Genomic DNA, 27411 nt, shown 5'->3' with positions numbered 1-27411 from the left:
ACAACATCAGACGTCGTCCACATAAAAACACCAGCCACCTGATTGTTGCAACTTCATGAAAAAAAATAGAAATGATTGCAGGTGCATCGAGGTACATGGCTTCGGTCTGAATTCAACTACATGTCTCTTGGCAGCCTCGTCCTTCTGACGGGAGATTTACGGGGAGGGTCCGGCAACCATTTTTGAGGAATGAAAACGAGCTTGTTAAGATGTCTAAAATGCAACAGATAATACCACGCTCTGAATTGCCTCCTGATGTTCACTCAAGAAATGTTAAAACTCTTTCGGTTTCCTGAAACACCGGCCAATAAGTCAACGATGCCTTTTGTCGGGCCTGTCAAAAATGAACAGATTTTATTTCATGAAGTTTGTGTGCAAATAAGCTCACGGTGGCTCGTGTTTCTTTAACTTGATAGAAACTTAAGTAAAAAGCATTTAAAGAATCTAATTGACATTAAGTAATTAGAATAAATCAAAAATCTCTCTCAGTAACAAGCTTCAATACACAATATTTGTTTATATATTTGTTTTGTTTACCAATCTTTATTTTCAATAAAAAAGGAGCACACTTAATTTCCTGCTTTTTTCCAGTCCGATAACCATCGATATAAGTTATAGAAAAATGAGAAGAAAATCATTTCAGCACATGGAGAAGAAACATTTGAAATAAGAAATTTGAATTTTTTTTCAATCACTGACCCTGCCCCCAACTTCTCCAATTTAAAATACAAAGTTAGGTATTGTCTCTTGTTGAATAAACGTCAGTGGTTAATAATTTATACACACAAACTAAAAATACTTGACATTTGTTCTACCTATATCTATATCTTCCCATCGCTGTCTTTTTCCAGTTTCTAAAAACATTTCCAGGACGGACTGAACACACAACCTTAACCAGCTTAGCATGTCCAAGCTCTACATTCTCAGAATACCATCACACAGAGACTACAAGATGTCTTTATCAAACGGCCAAGCAGCTGCCTGCTTTTCATCAACTCCAAGCTGCTTCCTGACGTTCAGAGGAAACCGCCAAACGTGACATTTGTGAATTCCCACCCCGTCACAACCCAGATCTCCTGTACGTCTCATGTAAAGTGCAAGAGATATCGCTGAGCTGCATAAATAAACTAAACTGGGCTGAAACAGCGACAATCTAGAGAAGACCAAGCCCCACCTAAACAGGCAGCGGCCCCAACCATTGCGTAAAGGCCCGGTGTGATGCAGTCGGCTCCTGGGGAGCACCACCCTCTAAAGATGAGCGAGTCATGGTTGTAGTAGGCCAGCTGCTCCATGCCCACGCCCAGCAGTCTGCCAGCTATCGCTCCCACAGCCATACTGGGAATGAAGAGGCCAGAGGGAACCTGGGTGGTGATAGAAAACAGTCAGGAGGCTTTAAGAATGCAGTTTTCCACTAGAACAGAGTTTAAAAAGCAAAGTGAGAAGGAGCCCAAATTTAGGGTGTTTTCACACCTCATAGACTGGAGGACTTGGTTTGATTTGGGGCCAAAATTACAACATTTGTTTAAAAAAAAAACCCAAAACATTTGAAAACCCTGCTTCTTCCCTCACCTGTGGTGGTGCTGCATCAGGAACCACTGAAGGAAACGACATGATATGTTTAGATAGACCAGAGTTTGCATTTTTGGTATTTAATAGAATCTGAATGCACATCCACACCAAACAGGCCTGGTATGAATGCACCCTAAATCTAATTTGTGAAAGTTTTATTTACAAATTTCATTTAAGGGCGCATTCACACCAGCCCTGTTGGGTTCACTTTAATTGAACTTCAGTTCATTTGCCTAGAAAGTCTGGTTCATTTGGGGGGATGTGAATGTGCAATCAATCTCTGGTCCGTTTAAAAACTTTAGTCTCTGTTTTTCAAAGTGAACTCAAGTGCCGTTCTAATGTGACTGCCAAGTGAACCAGAGACCACTCCAAAAGCAGTAAGCAGTAAGAGCATGGTATTCTGGGTAAATAAGACAAAAGAGTATTTTGTTAACAGGAGAAATGGCTTCTGGTCTTTTGTCAAAGACAAATCCTACAACCTCTAAAATCTGACACTACCCTATTTTTGTTTACACTTTGTGGAGAAGGAATATGCGTTCATTTCTTATTCTGAGGTTTTTGTGTTGTTTCCTTCAGTGCAGCAACACCACAGGCGAGAAGATGAACAGATTTTTCATATAATTTGAATAGTTCTGACAGTGCTGTGTGAAAATGTAACAAATGTTGCAATTTTGGTGTCCAATCAAACAATCTTTCGGACTATCAGTTGTGAAAACACTCATACACACATAAAACTCTGACACACAGGAAACTCTTTTACAAACAGATAACATTACTAAAGAAGGACAAGAGTCTTGTATTTCAGACACTTTTTTCATTTTTACTGAAAAGAGTTCTTGATGAATGAAAGGGAAGCATGTCTTTAAAATGTGGCACAGTGGAAGCTGTGGTCTCCTCACATGCTTAGCAATCCCACAGAGTCCGCAGGGGGGAAAAAAACACGATGAATTCAAAGCGGAGCGATGGCAATTTAACAAGCAGCTAAGTACAAATGGCGACATAAAACATCTATGACGCGCCTCTCGGGCCGCAGAAAGCGAGAGCTTACGTGTGTCCTGAACTGACCTTCATGCCAAAAGTGATCACAGTGATCAGGATCTTGAAGACGAGGGCCAGGGCCAGCTGCCACAGGGCCGTGTAGAGGCCTGCCCCTGCCGGCCGGTCAGCCAGGCTGTTATCTACGCCCGTTTCTGACGTGTTGACGGGCTGGAAGTGAAATATTTTTTAAAAAGATAAAAATTATACATCATCTATAACTTAACTTGTCTTACTGAGAAACAAAGAGCCACCCACTGACCTGTTTGTAGCCACACAGCTGAGAGGAGTCCAACAGGGAGCAGTCATTGAAAAGCTCGGATATGAGCTCAGCGCCACTCATTCTGGTGTAACTGTTTGGGAAGGCGATCAGGGCGGTCACCGCGGTGACCAGCAGCACCTCGATGACCGGGTAGTGCCCGAGCCGGGTGGTTTTCCCTGCGGGACGCACACGGACAAGCCGATTAGCACACACACGCATAAACACAAAGAGGAGAAAGGTTAAAACAGGCAGCACTCACGCATCCTGCACCATGCGATGTTGGCCTTGATGAACAGCGTCCCCCAGAGGCCGCCGAATATCCCCAGCAGGATGAAAGGTGCCAGCTCCACCAGGTGCCACGGGGCGTGGAACTCCACGTAAAACAGCACCAGGCGGCTGTTTCCAAACGGGTTGATGGAGCGCAGGGTGAAGGCCGCCACCAGGGCGGCGAAGAATGAACGCCACAGGGTTTTCAGGGGGAAGTAATAACTCACCTAGGGGGGAATTAAGAGAAGCAGGAAGTGAGCAAAAGGTTGGGTTTTTTGCCTATATATGCGCAAAGGATTATTAAAAATATTGATTCAGTGGGAAGAGCTGTAAAAATATTACAGCACCTTGAAAATACATTCTTACCCCTTAATGTTCATCACATTTTGCTGCATTACAATGCATTAAACTTAGATTTTATGTTATAAACCCACACAAAGCAGTGCTAAATGTCCAGTTTAATTCTCAACGACAGAGTAATGTGCATGCAGGTGGAAAATAACAGCTTTTCTCTCTTCTTTACAAGAAAAGCTTCTTCCACATGTTTTTTATTGTTTTATTTCTCTTACTTCTTAATCACAAACTCTTTTATGTTGTTTTGTCACATAAAAACTGAAGTTTGTAATTGCACAATGAGACAATGTTAGAGGGTCTGAATATTTTTGCAAACCACTTATTCTCATTTTAAATGAGAACACAGAAAGTACAGAAAAAAATATTTAGAAATTAAACAAGACTAACAAATGAATTCAATTTTGAAGCAGATCTGATATGACGCACTCCCCTCCCTGCATCATAATTTGTTTCTGTCACTGAACATTGCATTATTTCATAACCAAGAGCTGCCAAGAACACACAGACTCTCCGAACTATTGCTGCAAACGTTTACTCCTGGCTTATCACGTCTTAATTAGCTGGCAGCGTGCGTTTGCTCCAGTTCAAAGTCACAAGGCTGGGAGAGAACAAACAAGGAGGGAAAGCAAGACATGACTAATTGAAATCGTCTGTGTCATCTGGTGCCAAAAAATGTACTGGTTCTGTGGCGGGACAGGGAGGCAGGTATGCACACTTCAGCTCATGGTTTATTTCTCAACTTCCTACCCACCTCCTCCAGACTGAACAGGACTCCTCCTATGGGAGCACCGAAAGCCACGGACACTCCGACTGCGGCTGCTGCCGATAGAACCTGCAGAAAGAGGGAAAAAAAAAAAACAAAGAGCGTTTCAGAAAAACGGAGACGGAATCCATCAGAACCAGAAGCACAGGGAAAACATCTGCTGACCAGGAACAGATGATGTTTACGATTTGCCAGTCGGAAAGACTGAATCAGTCGAAACGCCACAACCGAGAAGTAACAACTACACTGTTCAGTGTGGAAGTTGTTACCAAGGGAAGATGTGTGAAACTTACTTTATTGATATTTACTAGTATCAATAAAGTAAATAAACATATCTATAAATCACAGATTGTTCTTCAAATAATGATATTGAAGCAATCATTTTACATCTTATATTACGGTGCACAAAAATAAAAATTAGTTTTCCTTTATCTATCCGATGAAGTAAATGAGATATGCTGTAATTATCTTTAGCTGGTTTTTATCTGTCCAATTATTTGTGTTCCATAAGCAAAAATGTTGATGCAATTGCAGATTGATTGCTTTAGAGAAACTTTTTTTATTTATTCTTACTCTCAACTTGTTAGTTGTTACATTTTAATTTTAAATATAGTTACCTGTTAGCAATAACTAATAAAGTTTCAGTTTGCTTAAACTTCAATCTACCTCAAACAATCATTTGGTGATGTCCAACAACAAAAAAGAAAATAAACCTTCATTCTGTCAGTAAACATAGCAGCATATCGCATCCTCTGAGCCCACCTCTCGCCGTTTGGCCTCGTTTTTGCGGTATTTGGTGAACAGATGGCAGAGTATGTTGGCACAGCAGCAAGCTACATGAACCAGAGGTCCCTCCTTCCCCAAGCTGAGGCCGGAGGAGACGGCTAAAACCAGAGTGATGGTCTTTATGATCAAGGTCCACTTCCCCAGGTAGCCACGAATGATGAACCCACTGAGGATTGTTTTAATCTGAAAACAACAGGAGAGAGAAAGAGGCGTGTGAAGGCATAGGTTTTCCACTCCAAAGACAGTGACATGTTTAGACTTTGGTGAGGAATCACTTCAGATCTGTGTCTGCTCTCTCTCTCTCAGTTAAAAAACCCTGAAAAAAAAGAGGGGGAGGGGAATAAATTCCCTTTTTTTGTTTTGAGAATATTTTCTTTCAAATAAGACATTAATCTCCTGACCGCGGGCCTCCTGACCACAGTCTGACCTGCGAGAGATTACAGTCAGAGGAGAAAATGATCTGAGGACGTGAAACTGGCCGCAGCGAGAGGCCGACAGCTTCGTTTGGGTTTTTCATTCCGAGATGGATCAATCAGTGAGACTTTTGGGACAACATAGAAGAGTGCTTTTTTTTTTTTAAAGCCTTAATCTGTTCACTTCCTTAGAAGGAAAAAAAGGAAACACAAAATTAAGTGTTGGAAGAGGGATGAAGGAGGATAGACTAAACAGACAATAATATAATACTTTTAATTCTTAAGGGTTACCTAAGACATAAAAAAACAATCTGATCTTTATCAGGTTCTAAAATTGTATTTTTTTTAACCATCACTATGACCACCCCTGCAGAAGTTCACTAGTTTGATACTTAAAATTGTGTAATAACAGAATTTCAGGGGAGAAAGTCAAACCCAATGACTATAAAGACCCAAATTGTCAAATTGGTTTGCGGCCCTTATCTGGGACAATACGAAGGTTTGTCCGTCATCATCCGATTAACCAATTAATTATCAGAATATTCTCTAGAATAATCGATTACTAAAATATTGGCCTTAAAACACAGCAGCATTTTTTAGCAAAATCCTTACACCTACGTGGTGTAAGGCACGGTGGTGGAGGGGTAATGACGTGGGCTCGAAAGACTCCAGGCATTGAAATAGCTCAGCAAAGGTCCAAATCTCAGTCAACAGTTGCTGAAACAACCATCTAGACAGCAATGTTGCCCAGACAAGTGGGTCAAACTCCCTTAACAAAGAGGGCAGACACTAAAAGGTCATTCAGAATAAACTAGTGGAAATTACCAGAGTGCACATGATTCTGGATTTAAACACATTTAGAACCTGATAAAGACTAGATGGTTGTTTCTGATGGGTAAAAACCTAGAACCTAAAGAGAAAAAAGAAAATTAAATTCTGCTATTTAGTACCATATTTTCCAAACTATAAGTCGCATTTTTGAGGGAAATTTATTTGATAACATCCAACACCAAGAGCAGACAAGGCATCTTGAAAGGCAATAAAATTAGAATAGAGGCTAACAGTTTGGTATGCTAACGTTACATGACAAACAACGAACTGAGAACGTGCCTGGTATGTTAACATAACATACTAAGAGTTATTCAGAGACCTATAGCATAAATAACATGCTAACAGGTTTACCAAACCATCCGTGTCACTCCAAATCAAAAATTTTCATCTTCGGTGTCTCTTGTAAACAACTTTGCGAACTCCAAAAGTAGAATAACACAGGCCTAGAGCGCCCTCTTGCAGTTTAATGTGAAAATAACGTGATATGATATAATGATGTGTTAATTTCCACACATAAGTCGCTCCGGAAATACTATGGAAAAAAAACCTGAGACTTATAGTCCGGAAAATATGGTACATAAAAATAAAGCTGGATCTCCCATCTCATCTAAAACAGGAAATGTTTAGTCTGATTTAATGTCAGACACTGAGAGAAAAAGGGTTTGTTCCTTTTTTTTTTGTAGTGTATGTAAATATGTGGCTGTAACTGTAAGAGAAATTTAGTCAATGATAGAAGAAAGTAGATATAAAACAGACTGGTGTTACAACATGAGGTCCACTGTTACCTCTGGTATTCCTGATCCACAGGCATATGGAGCAAAGGCCCTGACCAGCGTCACAGCCAGAAATGAGAAGAGCAGAGCCCAAAATATGTACATCAGGTAGTTCACTATGTAGGCAAACGGGCCCTGAAAACAAAACAAGCACATTTATTCACCTTAATACTGAAGTAAATGTAAATATAAATCCAGTCAGAGAGAGAGAAAAAAATAAAGTGTTGTCTTTAACGATGACGTGTTGCAGCCAGTAGATGGAACCCAAGCATCATTATCATTTATGTTGCTGTCCAAGTCACTGAGATTCTTATTAGGACACAAAAACATGCAGCTTCCAAAGACTGGTTGTGCAAATAAAGAAAAAAATAACAATATAAGGTTCTCAAACTCCTTATGTCGTATTTATAACACAATTAGAATCAAGATGTTCAAATTTATGTCTGTTTAGAGCAGAACTCAAAGAAGTTCCCACAAAAAAATAAAACACATTCAGCTGCTTGATAACAGCTGTGACTACCGCCATGTTTTACGAACACATGAGGGAAGTACTTCAGATGTTGTCGCTTGTTGAACTTTTAGAAATGACAGCAGCTGCAGAGTGGCCCGGCAAAGGGAAAACAATGGGGATTAATGGGTGTGAAAAACGACTTAAACTCATTTCTATTCTGCTTTTTCTCGCTCTTTTCTCAACAGTCCCGTTGCCATGACAACCGACTGGCAACGGCTCGACCCGCCCACAGAGCACAGATCATGTTACGAATCGACATCAAAAACGTTTTCTACACAAAACAGCACGTACAAACACCAAAATACAGCACTCAGTCCGTCACAGTTTCATGTTTTCAGGCTTGATATTTTTTTCACTTTTTTTTTAATAAAGGTTAAGAAGACATCATCTCAACACAGCAGTCGTTGATTGGCTCGCTTAAACACCTGGTCTACTGATGATCTGTCAGAAAATGGGTGTGTGGGTCACCTTTTTATTTTTAATTTTTAAACTGAACCAAAACAAATTGAATTCCACAGCACATGTACACGTTAAGTTGTAATAGTCAAGCTAGCATCACTAACCACTTCCTCATTTTTTTTAAAATTCACAAAAATACCCTGGGACCGCGTTATCTTGTTGCCTTAGTGTTGACAATTAATAGCAAAACACTGCGCCCCTATTGTCAGATTCTTTGCGTGACCGTATTATTTTCTGACCGCCGATACTCCAGACTCGATGCACAGCAATGGCACATGGTGGCGCACAATAAGTCATGTGATGTCCAATCCAGTAATATTTATCAATACGTGTGACCCTTTGGAACAGCGTTCTACCTGAGCCGTTCCTGCTATGAGTTCAGCCCAGCTCTTCCACTGCGGACAGCGGTCCCTCTCCTGGAAAGTTGTCTCATTGGACGTCCAGCAGCAGTGCTCGTGGTTGAACCAGAAGCCAATGAGACACACCCCTTCTTTCAGGTCTGTCATCCAGTGAGCTGCAATATCAATACCACCAGCGAGAGCACCTGTGGGACAGAATGCAGAGCTCAGGATGGAGGCAATTTGTGGATGAGAGCACAATAACTTTTTCAGGTTGCCATTTTGTAAGACATGGAGTGGATTGACAAAGTAATTATACCCCCAATGAGGACAGTGAACTAGAAGATGTGTTGAGATATAGCTCTCCCTCACACACAATGATTTGCATGTAGGGAAAATAGTCACATTTACATGATGAAACTTTCTAATCTGAATAACGGATTTTCCTCCAGGGTATGTCGAGGCAACGTGGTAGTCCTGGGTTTGACTCCGGGTTATTCTGCCCACAGGTTCTCCCAGCCTGAGCTGAGGATCTAATGGCTGCTTCTCTAAGTAATATCCTCCTGATCTGTCGGTATAGATGGTCAGTTCATGCAGGTTAGCAGTTGTGTTAAATTCAAACATTAAGAAAAAGAAGTTTGAGCTATAAGTTTCTCCTGCTTTATTCATAAAATTATGTACTACTTTGTGTAGTTATTTTGTATAATAGTAAAAAAAAACACACTTAACTTTGCTGTCATGTAGCAAAAAGTGTAAACTCTTCAGCAAAGTGCCTGGCCTGCTTTCCCTGAGAACTAAGCCAAGTCTCCTGCAGGGTTGCCAGTACTTTCTACTTCATTACACTTTTACCAAAACGCCGCGTTACTCGTTACATCCAAGTCGCATTGCGCTTTTTTTGTTGTTAAAATGTAAATTTTAGCAACTTGACATGGCACTGTAAAATCCAAGCAATAACGTGTCTTACTTGTTACGTGTATCTGTTACCCATCGCCTCCTCCTTTTACTCGCATGCAAAACTCCAAGACATGCACAGTGCTTTTCTCTCTGAGCGGGAGAAGATGTCTGTCTAATAGTTAATAAAGAACTCCTCTACATAAGTCATAAGATTTGGTGACATGTAAATTCAGCAGCGCTATGCTTTCGCAGATGGTGGGGATTTTTAGCGTCACTTGGAAAGGAAGCTTAAAGAAAGGTAAGCCTTTTGGACGTGATGTCAGCAAAGCCAGCTGTACAGAGACACAGATGTTGCGTCTGTGATGAAAATAAGTTGTCACTCATGCGCTTAATTATTGTGTTGAGGTGTTGACTGACATGTCGCATGTATGGGACAACACTGTGACCAAAGCTTGCTATATGATATGACACTCATGAACAATCTGATTCTTCTGGAGAGATCTTTACTAAATCCAAGGGTCACTGAGAGCCATTCTTTTGTTCTTGTGATACTCTGCATACACTGCAGTAGCTATTATTTTATTTTAATTGAAATATATGCAGATTTATTTAATTGGCAAATAAACAAAACAAGAACGAAGAACAAACCGAAGAACCGCTCTGGATTTAACAGAGCTTTGTTTGGAGGACTGACACTGTAAATATGACTCATTTTAACTCTACCTGCTTTCAGGAATGTCAAATGATTGCTGTAATGACTGATATCAGCTACTAATTACAACACTTGGGATGAATAAAGTATTTTTGAATATAATTATACTGAACACCCAGTGTTTGACGATTAAACTGCAAGCTTTAAGCATCCAAGCACATCATCAGATGTACTGTACACCATTTAAGTAAGCTTGCAATTATGTAAAGGTTGAGTGTGTGAACTACCTGCCATGAGTCCCACCAGCAGCATGAGCAGCCATCCGGAGAAGGCATCGCTAACGCTGTGCAGCAGGGCCACAGTCGACTCTCGGCTCTTATTGGTGATCTGCATGGGAACAGAAAAGTAAGACAACACCTTCTGATATTGCTTCTTACTTTATTCAAATGACACAGAAACAGTGATTGGTTGAATAATGGGTAACAAAAATACACTTTACCATCATATAGATAAAGTGCATAGATCACAAAATTATATCACAAAACTTTCTGCAAATAGAACATATTTACAGCAAGTCTGAAACAAATAATCGGATTTCTCACGATGAATGGATTACTAAAATAATCGTCAATTAACCAACTGGAGTATATGGACTCTAAAAAAGATAATTTGTTGAAAAAACAACACAAAGCAGTTATTAATTGTGTTACTAGAATTAGGGCTGAGACGATTAATCAGCTTAATCGTGATTAAATGATTATTGAAACAACTATCAACCAAATTAATTACTGATTAATCATTAACTGGGATTTACACCCTAAAGAAGATAAATTTTCTGGAAGAACAACACACTCAAAGCAGTAATTAAGCCAAAACTGTGCAAAAAAATATACATTTTGGATATGGGATTTAGAAAAAATACCTGTCTGCAAAAAAGTTATTTTGAAAAGTATTGAATTGTTCAGCATATTTTAATGTACTTCCAATATTGTATAAAATAAGTTTAAATGAAAAAGCTGCAGTATGTGCAATTTTTTATCTGATTAATCAAATAATCTATAGAATAAATTGATAACTGAAATAATTGTTAGCTGCAGCCTTAATTTAAAAATGTTTTTTTTTTTAGTATTTTTTTTTTTACCTTAACTGCTGTCTTTACGGATTCTATATTGTTTTGTCTATTTACAGCTCTTAATATGTAGTTCTTTCAGAAAATAACCGTTTTAGAGTAGAGTTAATGATTAGTCAATTGCTAATTTGGTTCTTTGACTCCTTTATAGCAGAGCGTTCACTTTCCTCCAGAGAATTGAACCCGACTCTGCTTTGCCTTAGTGACACTTCCATGCCAACACCTTCAACAGAACGCATATGCCTTCTAATCTCAAAGTAAACACTTCTTTATCCCAGGTTCTTGTTTTTATCTCGCTCCATTTCTTTAAATTTATTGCATACCTCTCTGTGTCTGTCGCGGTCCTTGCTCTTCTCCCTGACCCAGTCAATGGTGTTGAAGTCTTCGTAGGTGCCCACCCCAGGCAGCGGGTCTTCCAAAGGGTCCACTAGCTTAGTGGGGCCGCTCCCGTTCATACCGGCTGCTCTGCTGCTGCTACTGGTGCTGTACTCATCATAACCTCCTGGGGGAACAGAGGTGGAAAGAGGTAAAGGTGGGGAAGGAGAGAAAGAATAAAGATACATGGAAGTCACAGTCAATAATCAGCTCGGCTCATCGGTTCCGACTTCATTGTTGTGCTTTAAAGTGGGTCATTTCCCGTTTTATTGACCTGCCACGATTCTTACAAACAAGGGAGCCGCATGAACTTTTATCACTTACGCTGAGGTATCAGATCTGGTCTCTCGCACACACACACACACACAGCCACGCGCACACGGCAACACACTCACACAGTGTTTCTCTGTGTTTTTCCATTTAGATGGTGCAGTAAAGTGCAGATGTATGAGGCACAGGTCTTCCCTGTCAGCAGTGACTAATGCACCTAATGGATGGTCCACTTAAATTCATCACAAGGTTTGACTACAGAAGAAAAAAAAAATCAAACATATTTTCAGCATATTCATGATAACTGAGCACAGACTAGCTCAGTTCTATTAAGACTAGACAGGAAATTAATCTGTAATAGAAAACTTGCACTTAAACATGCTGATGTAATCATAAATCAAGCACACAGTGGGGCTTTTGTTTGCAGAAGCAAGTCTTCCACAGAGAAAGCGAGATTGTTTTGGCTGTTTCAACTTCCTGTAACTTTGTCATGTCATGTGTGTAGTTTGTGACATTTAAATCAAATCACTGAGTTTATGAACCAAGAGACAAGCTTTCTCTGTACATTTTGTCTGCAAAAGATTAACTAAAGCTACATTCATGGATGAAACAAATCAACGAGTCACAACAAAAGTGCTGCATAAACAAGCCGACATCAGTTAAAATCACTGCAGCACAAGTTTATTGGAGAGAAACTATACTGTGTGTCAGGTCAGAGAAGCAAAACATTAACCTGAAGAAATGTCTGTATGAAGAAAACTGCAAAATGGAAAATTCGTGAGAAATGCTGCAGGGATGCACAGATTGCAATTTTCTGTCCGATCAGATTTTGAAAAAACTTGACATGCCAATTCTGATTGATACCAATTATTTTCCGCTGGAAAAACATGGTTATGATTGGTTTCTCATGCAAGTATTCGCTGATCAATCTACCACGATGAAGGAAATCGGACCAGATTTCCTTGTTTGTTTCCCCTCATCAGCTGGTTGATCTATCAGTGCACAATGCCGTGTAAAGCTTAAATTTATTATGTTTGAAAATACAAAAAGATCCGATTGGAGATGTGTTTTTTTTTTTTGTTTGAATGATAGCTTCAGGAAATGGATTGGAATCCATATTGTGCACAATAGTGTAGCCATTTTAGAGCAATAGTCAAGTCTCTGACTGCATGCAATTAAAAAGTTATAGCTGAAAACAAAGTGATGAATTTTTCTCATCACTTTCATTAGTAATTTTAGGCTCATATTGCCTTTTGCTAGAAATATATCTATAAGCTACAGAGTCAAAAAGGAAAAGTCCACAGCAGTGATTTTTGATGAGATATTGACAAACATATATTATTTAATAACTCTTATCTGTATTGATGACAATGTACTGACCAGGGATTGCATCAGCAGTGGGAAATCCTGAAAATAATCTCAATGTAATGGAAAAGTGTCATAACCCATCCTTTGTGACACTATTCACAGGATGTATTGTCTTGTTCTGTAGCTTAAAAACTCTTTACCATAACGTACATCAGAACCTCATTCTGTAACCAAATCGGAGCCCTCAAAGATCACTTTCTACTTTTTTTGTTTTTGTCTGTCATGACAGTTTCAAAAGATTTTTTTAAAACCGCATATATATCCACACAGACACATAATTACAGACATGGTGGTCGGTAACTGTTTAGATTTAACAATATGTGACAGAAACAGCAGATGTTTTAAAATCGTAACCATCTGGTTTATTACTAGCTGGAGGCAAATGTCTGAGCTTGATTTTGTTTTGTCGTCAAGACCACCTAACCCGAGACCAAGACAAGACCAAGACTTTTAGGGTCTGAGATCAAGTCAAGACCAAGACCGAGGGAAGCTGAGACTGAGTCAAGACCAAGGCCAGCGCCCCGCGCTGCACGACACAATAAAATGTGAAATATAATCAAAATTGCTAATCAAACTGATCTGAAAGATTCACATTCCCATAAAAACACCTATATATTAAATACTTAGAGCTAAAATAAATTTTACTCATATTAAAAGCAGAAGAAACTCTTTTTCACCACTGTCTCCACCATTAAACATAGCATTTGCACAGTGACGTACTTTCCCACACGCCATGCAATAATTCCGTTAACTCAATCAAACTTGGACATGTAGATATTATGAATTTGGTGTTGTGCTCCACAGCAAAGGGAGAAAGAGCATTAGTCCAACTCAAAACCACGTCTTTCTCACTCTCTGTATCAGCGCAGCTACATGCAGACTGCAACTGACAACAACGAAACAAAAAAACCCACACATAATTATTTACCACACAAAGAAAACTATAAATATATCGCTGCACTTGACTCTATAGCTAGCTCGCTGTTACAGTCTCTTATTCTGCAGTTGTGGAGACAAAATGTCTGGGATCATGAGCGCCCCCTGCCATGAGGCAGGAAAACGGCCTGCCTCACCTTTTTTAAGCCTATTCTCTGATCAGCACACGAAACACGTTACACACACAGTTGGTGACAAAAAACATTGAACATTATATACATATGCTAAATTATGGAGAATCAGTTCATACATTAAATGTTTTTTTAGCCATTTTATTGGCGATGTTCAGACAGGAAGAACATGCTCTCATAGACTGGCATTTAGAGAGGTTGATCAATCCCACGTGAGGCTCAGGTCGCCGCTGCCTCACCTGCTTCGCTTCCGAGCATTTGAATGGGAAAATGCAAAAATTCAGTGATTTTGAAAATAAAATAAAAAATAAAAATTGGTTAAGCTAAATAGAAATAGGTCCTTTGAAGTACAAACCACAGGCTGAAAATAGCAATATGTGATTTTATCTTTATATATTATTTTTCCATGATGACAGGAGAGGCTCTGACTCACCTGACCACACATCACTGAAATTGAGGTAATGCCCTGAACACTGACCAAAGAGCAAAAAGCAAGAAGGAACCAAGCACTAGGCGCCGACTGTTCTCACTCTATCTCCCACTGCATGAAGCCAGGGACCACAATGCTGTGAGGTCTACCATCATGGCAGACATTACAGCGGCCACTTTGAACGAAAACAATCAATGAGCAATGCGCATGCTCTTTCATTCTTGTGTTTTATTTATTTGCTCATTAAATAAATATAAATGTATATAATTAAACGAAATAATAATGCAGTTTACGCAGAACATTACAAGAACAAAGAACGGCTCTAGGTGAGGCTCCAGTCCTGTTGTCTTAGTAAAGAGAAGTTCAGAAGACTAGTCAATAAATATTGTTTATTGACTAGTAAAATACTGAATTTCATGTTATGTAAAACAAAAATAGATTATGTTATTCCACTATATTAATATTAGAACTTTCTTTATTATTGCAATGGCATTTCAAAATAGATCAAATTTTAAAAGATTAATATTCAAGTGAGCTATAAAAGAAAATCTTAACGTTTAATTGATTGGTTCACCATACAGAAGCAATCAAAAAGCAGATCCCAATGGAAACAGGAAGTAACACAGAGAGTCAGGCTCTTGTAGCTCGAACAGATGGGACATTAATGAGGGTAAAACAACAATTTCAGATGAAATATAATTGTGTTTTTATTTCTGTGTTACTGGAATTGAGAACAAGTTAAAGTTGGAGGGGGCAGGGTTCAGCTGTCACTGTGAATACACTTTAAGAGTTACTTCATATAACAGGCTTAAACTTGGCCGAAACCCACAATATAAATGCACCTGAGGGGAAGCAATCGCTTTAATAATATTTGATTTTTGGCGATTTCACAGTGACAGAGTACGAACTGTAGCATATTTCAGAATGTAAATACATTCCCCGACCGTCCAGAAACGCAAATGGAATCCAGAATTCCTTCACACTTTGCGGGTAAAAGAGCTCCTATCTACACAGTCGTCGGCATGTCATATAAATACAGCTTGAAGAAAAATGTTGCTGCGCATTAAAAACAGAAGTAGCTTTTCAGCTGTCACCTGAACTGACAGGTTAAACCGGTCTGTAGAGTGGACTAACGAGAGCGAGTAAAGGCAGCAGTATGTTCCCCAGAGCCCGTGCTGACATAACACCAACAACTTTCAGGGCAATTTGCTGTGACGAAACTGTTTTGTTTCGTCACAGCACAGTCAGTTTTGAAACTTTGTTTCAAAACTGACTTTTTAAAGTTGAAATCCTACAGAAAGCTTTAAAATCTGGAATGAAATCAGAAAGTAGGCTGACAATGCTAAAAGCACTAATAAAAAGCTGATCTGATGGCATAACTGTGGAAGATGAGACACTAACGTATAATGTATCGTGGCGCATTTTTTTGGTCAGTCGGTAGATGCATCATACCAGAGTGCCGACAGGTCTTGCTAGCTACAAAAACTTTTGGTGTAGATGTTTTTACCGATGGACTCAAAGTTACCCAGGTTGAGTAACAGTGGCGTGTTTGAAAATGAAGCCACAAAAGTTACGAAGGATAAAAGAAGCTGTGGAAAAACAAAAGGTTTCCAGTTTCAGTCATTATCCAGAATTAGCCGTCTTTCGTAGGACATCAACTTGTACCTGCAATCGAGATGTTTGCTTTCAGTGAATTAAGCCTGGAGAAGACTGCAGGAAGGCTCAACTGAGCATCCTTTTATATTTTTGAGGGGGATTTGGACATCTCTGTAACCTTTTGGGAATCTCGAATAAATACACTCAGGTACTGCGTTTATGGTCAGTAATGCTAACTATGTTAATGTTTATTCTAATTATTTTACCCTTCGTGTTACTGTGACTGCTAGCTTAACCACACAGTGCTAACAAAATTAATTAATGAATGTTCAGAGCAAGAAGGCTAGAAATAAACATTTAAGGGATGCACCAATACGAAAATTTGGGCCGATATCCAGTATTTAAACTTGATGTTAGACCGGATAACCGACATTTACCAATATTTTATATCATGGAGATTTTTCTACCTTTGCGACACATTGAGTTCAGCTAAAGTCCTGACAATCTTGCACTGTATGACTATCACTGTCACCAAACAAATATCACATGACCAGCCTCCGTCCCTCCAGAAACAAATATCAACAAGACAGATATAAATATCAGTTGTTACTATCAGCCAAATTGTATTCACCGGATCGGTACTAACATCATCACTTTCCTAAAATAATGGCCTACGTCTTTTTTTCTTTTTCTTTTTTGCATAATTCATCTCTTGGCTAAAGGAAATTACTTAGACCATTATTTCAGGACGATGACCATATAAAAAATAAATATCGCTGATAGTGATGTTGATGTTGACATACAGTATTGTGCATCTCTAAAATAGTTCTAAGAAGTCCAATTAGCATTGGCTGGTCAAAGCATTACAAAACATGGACAGTGGAACCGGGGACAAAACTAATTGATGCATTTCTAGGCTTTTCCAAGGTAGTGGAAAATTCAAGACGGCACAAACTAGGTTGTGTGAAGATGATAATGTTCTCGATATTTGCAGGTGATTGCTATGTACCCGTCCGCAGGCCTGTGGCTGTGTTGAAAACATTTACTGCAACATACTCAAACATTTAGGATAATGTTCATCTCCTGAGGAAAGACACACAAAAATAGACAACAGTGAACAAGTTTCCTCTGCGTCTGAGAAAGATTCGTGGGAATATTTTGGGGGAGCTAAAATAATAAACGTGTGTTATGTCCACCTTGGAACAGGATGGATATCGGATACAGTCACAACACAGTCAGCAGAGCCTTGAGAAGTCACAGTCCAAAGACTAGAAAAGGTACACAGAAACACCTCACTCAGATTAAAGATAAAAAAAAATTAAAAAAAGCTCCAAAGTCAGATTTCATCTGACCCCATTCTCTATTGTGCAACCTCAAGCAGTTACTGGACCCAAATCATATGACGGGTGGTAAATGTACTTAATGATTAAACTGTGGAAAAGTTAAAGTCAGGATCTTGTGTATAACAGAGAGAACCACATGAACAAGATAAACATGATTAAATCACAGGAAGCAGACGATTAGGCAGGTCCAGCAGCTGCACAGAACGTGATGGGCAAAAATACCAACAACTTGTTCTTAATGGCACGAAATCTGTAAGCAGTCCAACAGGAAAAACATGTCCCCTTTTAAGCCACATTGCCAGGACGCAACAGAAATTAACTCACCATCCGTCACCAGTTCCTCCTCATCCAGCTGCTTACTCCAGAACTCCCAGCCCATCTCTCGTTACACTCCCCCCACCCTCGCTCAGGATCCGCCGTCGAGTCAAGCTGGACGTATCTTCCTTCTCCTTGAGGAAGAAGCCCTACTGCAGGTCCCTCCCTCTGTGGCCAGAAGACTCTGGAACTGACTCGCGATTGGCTCAGCTGTCTGGGAAGTGGGTGGTGATTTGCTGAACTACTTTCTACAGGTTTTGAGTAATGAGCTTACTGTATGTTTGGGGAGGGTGAGAGGTAGGTGAGTGTGGAAATAAATGACATAGCAGAATTTTAAAAAGGTGAAAAATCACAAACATCTGAGTTTATGTTGTACAGAGATCCTTTATGTCAAGGGGACTTTACCTGGTACTCACTCAGTTCTGGGAATCTAAGTGTTTTCCAAAGGTTTGGTTGTTCTTCATGGTTTAATGATTGAACGCAGTAAAAAAGGATCTGAACAATCTTGAATGAAATACTTTACAACTCAGAGTCTCAGGGCTTTCAGTGAACTGAAATGAAAGGGTAGCTACTGTGCTACCAGAAGCAACACATATAGTCCAGACAATACTTCATCACCCTGAAGATTATATTTCAATTCTGACCTGATTAGACTGCAATATTACACCTGCTTTGTAAAAGTGCACCAGTCACACTGAATCCACTTTTACTGTAAGGCTGTCCTTCCGATTCAGATTTTGATCAATTTTAAAGGGGAAAAAATGTTGCGCATGTTGGTGACTGTGACATAGCACAAGCAAGTAGTTTGCATCTCAACACTCTTCAGTGTGAACATTGTTACTGAGGAAGGAAAATTAGAAGTACTAAAAGGGGAGTGACATTTCAGCAAACAGGAAGTGGTTCAGCTTTGTCCATTTAAGCTTTCAGTGTCTCTCTCTCTCATGCATTTTATGATGTCACCTCTGCTCTCAACGTAAATAATTAATGTTAGTTCACCACAAAAAGGCTTAAAGCACCAGGAAAACCAGAATAAATAAACAATAGATCACAGCTTTGACCACTAAAATACTTTACTTGTTTTGTTTCAAACAGGAAATTTTCCTAATAATTTGTAAATTCAGCAACAAATTATTTTCCCCAACATTTATTCTCCTGCTTTATTGTTTCATCATCTTTTGATAGACGATGCAAGATTTCTTTTTAAAACCATTTTATTTCTAAAATAACCGCCTAACTATCAGGAACACAATAGCTTCATATTTAGAGAAAATGTATTAATTTTTCTACTGACAATGATTTATCATAAAGACAGGTAGGATTCTACCAAAGGTCAGAAAAGGCCAACTTATCCTGGTGTCATACAAAAACTGGAACCATACCAGGAAAGAGCTTCAGAAGATCTGCTCCAGAAAGTTACTGCACAACAACTGAAAATGGTTTTCTCACCATTTCCTCCATTTGTAAGACTTAAAAGTCCCAACATTTGTTGTTCGCTGGGAGGTTCCCTTCTGACTCTCCCACACGCTTTCTGCCACAACAGACCCCTCGCGAGTTTCCAGAACAATTCTCCTCTCAGCGGGGCGTCAGAAGTCATCTTTCCCGTAATGTTCAAAAACATTAAACAATCTGTTCCCAGTGGGAGCGCTTGTGCTCTGCTCTGTCACGTTTGTTTATGCACTGCGGACGATTTCATGCATTTAAAAGTAGGTCTGATCAGAAATCTCTCTTTTTTTTTTTGCCCATTAATTATTTACATATATGCACAGAGGACTGGAGGGTTGGGGGGCGGGAGAGAATATTTTCCTTTGCATCATGGGAACCTTGCTTGTGTACAGGCGCTGTAATATTTCTCTTAAGTTCAGGAAGCTTTTGATGCAATGTTGTGGATCGCATTTCTGCCAAAACACACACTGCTTTAGCAGACGCACGTAAATGAAAATGGATAAGACGACACAGGTTCAACTTGGAGTTCGAACTTTGAACTCTTAAGGTCTGATAGCCATGGGAAAATGCGTTTCACGTGGCCTCAATGACGGTGGCGGCATAAATGTCTGGTTTATTGATTGTAATTAATTTGACATTTTGAATTTTAATCATATATACAAAGTCAGAGGAAATTGAAGGAAACTGGAATCAGTGCATACGGTGTCTCTTAAAGTGTTTTCTTGAGCATAAGATCATTTTCTACTTCGATAAAGATTTAAAAGAAACAGTCCTTGCCGGACATAGCGGGAAGATGCAGTAATGAACATGAAAGTGAGAAAAGAGTCAAAAAGTGCACAGGAAATATCATTGCAATTCTCAAAACCATCATCAGAATCGCATGTTTTTCTGATTGTTATGCCGCTCTAATTCACAGTATTTTCCCAGGTCATGGCTTCCAATCATCACAGTCATTATCACATGTCAAGAGGTTCACAGTGTGACTAAGTCAATCTGCTATATGAACCACTCAGAGAACCATAAGCCAATATGCCCAGCTATAAAGTCATTAGAGGCAATAACAACACACCAACTGGTAATAAATCCAACAAATGCATTTACACACTCGAGATTGAGAGCAGTAAAAAGAGCAATGCATGCAAAACGAGAACGATAAAAGAAAATTGGAAATTCAGCTAATAAAAGAGGAAAAAGCCCCACTCACTACTTAAGGGCTGAAAGCGTCCGTCTGAAAGTTTAAATACCTTTTTCTTTTTCTTTTTTTTTTATAAACCAAGAATGAAACTATTAGCAATTCAATTTCTGGTCACTAGTAATTAATTAGCAGAAGCCATCTGTTGTTGAATGCTCATATGGAACCATTTTTTGTATTAAAAACATAACAGGGTTTATGAAAGTTTTGCCAACTCAATTTAAGACTTTAAGTCCTTTTTGAGATCATCATAAGTCAAATTTAAGGCCTATATCATGAAAGAGATGTTAAAAAAAATGCAGGGGACCAAAACGTTGGAATTCTTGAGAATTATTTTTGTGGCTCTTGGCAGCAGCTTTTGCTAAAGAGCTATATGCTAGCTGCTAATGACTTGTTTGTGTGTCTCCTATGCTAGCTAGCCTATCCTAGCTAGCATATGCTAGGATAGCTATTGTTAGAGATTTTTTGATATTATCATTTTGTTAAAGTGTCCTCTTCCTTATGTGTGTATGGGCTGACCTGGAGGTTACGATTGTCTTCATGCGAGATAGTAAAACTTTATGGTTCTCAGAAACTTCTTCTCTGGTGTTTATCTACCCAGTTTTAGGTGACAGTTTGACCCAGAGCTGAACTGGGCTCAGATTGTAGATTAGATATCACACCTGGAACTGAGTTGTTGGTCTGTTTGTGTTAAATGTTTTACGACCTCTGTTGTTTGATGCTTTGACAATAAAGAGGGAGCTCACGTGAAAGCAGATCAGAACTCTCTATTGAACAGCTCGGAGGAGCTGTTGATCGGGATTTCTCCTTCTGCAGAAGCCTGACCATATTTAATTCATATACGTTGTCTGTGGTTATTTTATTGTAGGTTCGAGGAAAATACCTAACAGCTATACTAGCTATCCTAGCATATCCTCCTTGCTGCAAACTAGCCATATTCTAGCTGCTAATGGCTTCTTTGTGTGCTTGCTAGCTAATTAGCTAGAGAGCCATATGCTCAGCTGTAAATGGCCCATAGTCCAGCTGCTAATGACTGCTTTGCTTGCTAGCTAGCTAGAAAGTTAATTGTTAGCTGCTAATGAGCCATATGGGTAATGAACCAATTGAGAGAAGGGGTAGGATTAAAGAAGTGCTCACTTCTACCCCCTCACTTCTACCCCCTCCCTTTCCATATTTGCTTGTTTGTGCATTTGCTGGCGAGCTAGTTAGCTAGAGAGCTAAATGCTAGCTGCTAATGAAACCTGTGCAAGCTGCTAAAAGATTGTTTGTTCGCTTGCCAACTAGTAGCAATTAAGTATTAGCAGATTGTTACTGGTACCCTTAGCTGCTTTGAGTCACAGAAAACAATGACGCAACACTTTCACCTCATAGAAAAGTTCCCCGAGAAAAAAACCTACATAGAATACATGATATTTAATTGTCCTCCCACGATGAATTTAAGGCTAACTTACGTTTTCTGTCATGAATTTAAGGCATTTAAGGACTTTAATTTTAGATGAATGAATTAAAGACTTTTTAAGGATCCGTGGACACTTCAAAAAACAGAATGCACTGAGTTTGCCAATTGGGCCTCCTAATAACTCATAGCAAAGAATCTCAGAAGAAAAAAAGACGGAAAAAAAAAAATCAACCTCAGTGATACATTTCATGCGTGGCTAAAACCAAGCACAGAGCAACAGCTTATTAAAACCATCTTTTGGTTCAGACAGGGTGATGACAGCATCAATTCTGTGGGTTTTATTTCCACGACAGGGCCGTGGAGGTAAGCCAGGCTGGAGGTAAGGAGAGACCCATACTGAGAAATCTGCAGAGAAAACATTTAGAAGACGCTACGAACTCTGAATTGGTGCGGACGTTTTTCATCTTGGCAAGACGAGGACCACCCTACCATCAAGAAAACACAATAGGGGGATGTGTGGGCTTTGGGAAAGCCTCAAACAGCGGGTCCTGGAGTGCACCAGAGAACGTCTGGTGCACTCCAGGAATTTTTGGAAAGTCCTGAAAAGGCTGGAGCGTTGGCACTGCCCATCAATCTAGCTGAGTCTGAACATCTGTGCCAAAAAGAGCTGGAGAAGGAAGAGAGAGGAAAGAGGAGGATCTCTCCAAAAGAAAACATGATGGTGCCAGAAGTGCTGTACTTATGTGTACCAACTCCTCATGTACATGGATTTATAATTATTTAAGATCACTGTGGAAACAGAAAAATAACTTGGAATTATTTACATTATTACTCATCTGTTTCTTTCTGATTATGAGAAGCATGGGCTATGTCAGAATAATAGCTTATTCATATATATATTGTGTTGGTGTTTTCTCTGCTACTTATATGTTATATTTTGGGAATTGATTGATTTTGGCTTAAGATATGCGGTATCTTGTCATTGTTACCTAAATGTGTCAGTAATTCGCCAGTAGAGGTCGCTATCGCAACACAAATGACGGAGAAGCAGAGGGAGAAACTGAGTTCTCAGGTGAAAATAATTACATATCAGGCAGTTCGACTGATTTCTGCAATGTATCAAATGTTCCTTATTACCAGCATGTGGACATGTAGACAAAGTTACCGTTGTTTTCTTTTAAGACTTCCTTAGAGGAAGACGACAACGGCGCACCACAACTTCTCCAAAACCTCAAGAGGGTAAAAAATAAGAAGTGAGAGTTGGACTAAAACCTCAAGAATTTCAAAACAAGTTTTGGGTTCATTTGAACTGAGACAAAAACGTGTTCAGCATATGAGGCAATGAAGTCTTCTAAAACTTCTGGTCAACTCTGCATGACTGAGGCCAGCATGAGTCACAGCGTTTCTGATAATCCCACAGCTTGTTTCCGTATCAAGCTGTGGGACTGAGTCAACAGGACTCAAAGGCGTAGGTGACAGAGATTACAACTAATCCACAATCCAGAAAGGGGGCAACAAGTGGAATGTAGCTCCACCCCCTGTTTCTTACAGGCTGACAGACATTTATCACTAAGAAGAATGTGATAAACTTATTCTTCATCAAGAAGAAGTTGATAAAGAAGCAAAAAAAAAAAAACTCCAGTTTTCCTCCTACAACTGAGCTCTGACTGTAAATTCACAGACGCCCTGATTTACAAAGAAAGTTCTGTTTAAAAGTGAGGTGAAGCGTCTTTCCTGTCCTCCAGCTGACACAGCAGTAACAGCTCACTGTTGAGTTACGACGTTCCCCAGACTTCCTTCCTTCTTTGCTGCTGACGCGCGTTTTATGCTGTTCGAGTTAGCCAGCACGGTGTGGTCACCAGTAGCCAGCCAGCTCTAATGTCCAGAGGAATAAATAGATTCTGCTGACTATTCAGACACAACACATTTGTTTATTATGAAGGCCACCTATTTATGAAATGTATCAAACATATTTGTATATGACATGTATTTAACGGGGCCTTTTAGGCTTTTAAACAGAAACCACAGCAGCTCCACGAAGTTTAGAAACAAGGAAGACCGAAACTTTCCATGCCAGTCAAACATCCAGTTGTAATTAAATCTCATTTTATCTTTTCACGTCTTACAACATCACAAAGTACATTGCAACAGGAACTTAATTATCTGACGATGACATCATCAGTAACCAGGCAACATTGGGGAGGAGAAAAAGAAAACAAAAAAAGAACACGATTTCTTTACACACTTCCCTATGATTGAAGCTAGAACGCTGATCAGTGGTGCCCTGCAAGAGTATTCAAGGTGCATTAGTATGATGCAAATGAGTAAGCAAATAAATAAGGCAAAACTGAAAGTGGTGTTCATTTAAAATAACGGCTGAAACAAAAATACAAATGTACTCCATAACTGTGAGCATAAAACAAACTCAAACACCAAAGAATAAAAATGGGTCTTTTGAGGAAAGATTTAAAAGTGTCGACAGTCTCAGCCGTCCGTACATCTGAAGGTAAACCGTTAAAGTTTAGGAGCAGAAATTTTGAATCTCTCTGGAGAGATGCCATTGCACCGGAGAGAAATGACGAGGATATACAAGGTGGAGGAACTTTCCAGACTTGGATCATGCTGATTATTTGGAAAAAGTCTTAAACGTTGCCAAACGCAGACACGACAGATGCGACGCTACCCAGCTCATCTGAGCTACTTTGGAAAGGAAATGCACTGAAACTGCAGTGGTTTCAGTGAAACATTACCACACAGGAGCTGAACCCAAATGCATGGTGCAACTTTTCAGATTTTATACATCCTTATCAGACTTACCAATGAAAACAGTTTCAAGCATCAACAGCAGACTTTCTGGGGTGACTTGATTTGCATGTTGAGCTGAAATTGAGGTCACCACATCTAGAGCTGTCAGTGGACTGAATGACGTCAGGACCCAAGTTAATGCCAGACCTCGGTCAGTGGCGGCTCCGCATGCGCGTGCAGGGTTACCTGAGCTGAGCGGGGGGTCGTCATCCGTGGCCGAAAAGTCCAGCGTGGCTCCCGCGATGTCCACCATCTCGTCATCGTCGTCGTCGCTGGGGTGATGGAGGCCGTCGAAGCCGCTGCTGTAGCCGGGGTTCTCCATGAGTCCGGGGACTGTTTCACACACAAGCACACACACACGATTAGAAATGGAGCGTCTGCCAAAACGAAGCTCTCCTTCTCCATCTTCAGCTAGTTACATCTGTCCATGAGGGGGGCATGACTCCGATACAAGCGCGACCAAAGCTGGAACATTGGCCCTGGAGGTCAGTGGGGCGCCGGTGAGCTTATTCCGCCCGGAACAGCGTTCAAAGCGAGGAGGGCGTCATAAAGACCCACTGCGTGTCCGCTCCTCTCACACAGACATGACTACGGTTTCAGTTAAAGGGAAGTTCTGTCACCACTTCCGCTCACTTTTCCTGTCGCATCAGTTGGCAGGACGAGCGCCTCGCGCTCACCAGATTATACCAGCTGGGCTTTAATAAGCGCTTCGCGGCTCACGAGACAATCCGCATGCCGGGCTAACTCGGTGTGTCGCTGCGGTTCTTACCAAATGGGAAAAAAGTAGAAGGAGATGGAAAGTTGTGGCCCCACTTTAAGCCTTCGACTGGGTGAGGGGGGGTGAAAAAGCGGCGACGAAGAAGTCTTGTGACTCGGATTTGCCCCGCCGCTCTCCCCTCTCCTTCAGCTGGAGCTGCTTATGTCAAACTGCAGTAAACTTGAGGATAAAATTCTGCGTCATTCTCCACGGCGGCAAAAAGCTCGGCTTTTACACGGCGCCTAGACACCAACCGAGCGCTTTTTAATGCGGTTTATCTACCCGAACGCGACACATTGGAACTGACTGTATTTTTCGGTATTTATGCGTCTTCTTTTTTGCCACTTAAACTGCAACATGTAAGCTAGTGTCATGTAAGGTACAGGATTGCGACTTCCGGTTTTGTCCTTCAAATTTCACAACTTTCGAGTCTGCTTTTCAGTCACAACAGCACAAATTTTACAATCAATTTTTCTCAGTATCAGAGGTGTTTTCCTACAGATCTATTCATGTCTTTGGGATGTGAATCTAAATTTAATTTTTCTTTCTTTTCTTAAAAACGTCGAACTTTGAATTTTATTTTGAAGGCACGAGGATGTTTATTTCCGGTTGCACTTTTGCACTTGATGAGAAAATACTAAATATCTAAACACCAGGACAGCCAGTAGAGTGACGAGTCATTGCTTTTCCTATTGATATATATTTGGCGTTTTCAAATGGGTCAGTGGAGCAGTTGTGCTAATCGATCCTCGATGTTTTCCTCAATCTTAACAGCTCGGGTCGATTACAGTCAGTTACTAAATTAATCCAGAAATTGCTTTGATCGTCAAACGAATTTGAAAAGTGGAATTTTATTTGAGCACTTTTTTTATGTTTCTCCAAAACTGGAGACCAAAAACAATAAATAAATACATTTTTGGTGTCTTGTATTGAATTTCTTAAATGCATAAAGCTACAACCTATAAATTATGTGGCACGTCATATGTGTAAATATTAATTTACATGTATATAAATTAATATTTAAAATTTAACACAAAAAAATCATCTAATTTTTTTCATTAATCGGTAGATTTTGCAGGCCAAAAATTATGTAAGAAATGTATTCAGGACGAAAAGAGAAAGCTGTATCTGTATCGGTTTTCTCATAAAGCCCAAAAGTTCAATAGAAGCGACAGCCATGCTTAAAATCATTAAGTGAATCTTTAGGAATATGCGTCCCTGTTCTATTTCACAGTGGTTAGAGGGCGACACCTTGTGGCCACTCACTGAACTATTCAGGTCCTCCGTGCTTAGTTTTATGCAGAAAGTGGCTCCAAGTTTCCAGCAGACATCACTGCTTGACCTTTGAGGTCTTGAAGCATTGATTTCGTCACTGATGTCTTCTTTCTTACCATAAACCCAATCACACACAAAATGCTCCATTAGCAGGAAAACTTTCCCCTTAAAGTTTAAGTCTTCTGAAAAGTCTGAACCGAACAGGATCACCATGATCAAAGCTGAGAAACGGGGAACATTTCCTCACCTTTTTGTCCCTCTTGCTTGTTGTTTGACAGTGTGCAGTTCTGTGAACTAGACTCTTTAGATTGCAAGCTGTAGAATCATGAATTGCCTGAGATTTCAGACAGCTGGGGTTGACTTTCACTGGTCACGACCATGCCTGACTACTGTCAATAAAGAAAGCAAACAGAAACCACCTCATAACGTGAATAATGACAACCAGAATGTCACCTTTCTGCTCAGTCTACCTTTTAATAAATATGATCCTTCGATGGCTGCTTTTTGCATTCACTCTGTGCAACAACACAAGGCAAAAGAGGGGAGGAGGGAGGGCGACTACTATTTCACAGCACTACATTTTTACGCTCCATTTCCGCTCTTGTTTTTCAGCGTTTACAACTTAAGCAGGAATATTTAACAGCCCCTGCTTCCAGGAAACGTAACTTGACAGAACCATCAGTACTATCAACACATGATTACCCGGCTCAATGTGCCTCCGGGGTAAATTTCCCCACCTC

At 39.9% G+C, this 27411-nt stretch overlaps 1 protein-coding gene across 3 annotated transcripts in view; it reads right to left on the bottom strand.

Moving 5' to 3' along the window:
• clcn5b (chloride channel, voltage-sensitive 5b) overlaps positions 1–25760 on the bottom strand; it is a 31269-nt gene extending 5509 nt beyond the window's left edge. The window contains exons 1-12 of one of the 3 annotated variants that reach the window (XM_055021320.1): positions 25409–25760; positions 24826–24972; positions 11360–11538; positions 10195–10294; positions 8380–8567; positions 7066–7188; positions 5013–5219; positions 4239–4319; positions 3126–3360; positions 2867–3042; positions 2635–2775; positions 1175–1361 (exon numbers count right to left, since the gene is read on the bottom strand). In XM_055021320.1, coding sequence (XP_054877295.1) covers positions 1175–1361; positions 2635–2775; positions 2867–3042; positions 3126–3360; positions 4239–4319; positions 5013–5219; positions 7066–7188; positions 8380–8567; positions 10195–10294; positions 11360–11538; positions 24826–24961 — 1753 coding nt within the window. In that variant the 5' untranslated portion in view covers positions 24962–24972; positions 25409–25760. Of the gene's footprint in view, positions 1–1174; positions 1362–2634; positions 2776–2866; positions 3043–3125; positions 3361–4238; positions 4320–5012; positions 5220–7065; positions 7189–8379; positions 8568–10194; positions 10295–11359; positions 11539–17809; positions 17924–24825; positions 24973–25058; positions 25330–25408 lie in introns of those variants that run through there. The other 2 variants (XM_055021319.1, XM_055021321.1) reach the window with 2 other exon arrangements.
• Positions 25761–27411: the final 1651 nt, after the last annotated feature.

This window comes from Poeciliopsis prolifica, unplaced genomic scaffold, assembly GCF_027474105.1.
Source record: "Poeciliopsis prolifica strain line A6 unplaced genomic scaffold, Auburn_PproV2 SCAFFOLD075, whole genome shotgun sequence".
NCBI lineage: Eukaryota > Metazoa > Chordata > Actinopteri > Cyprinodontiformes > Poeciliidae > Poeciliopsis > Poeciliopsis prolifica.
Note: the sequence above shows the minus strand (reverse complement) of the source record. Positions and strands in the feature narration are given on the sequence as shown.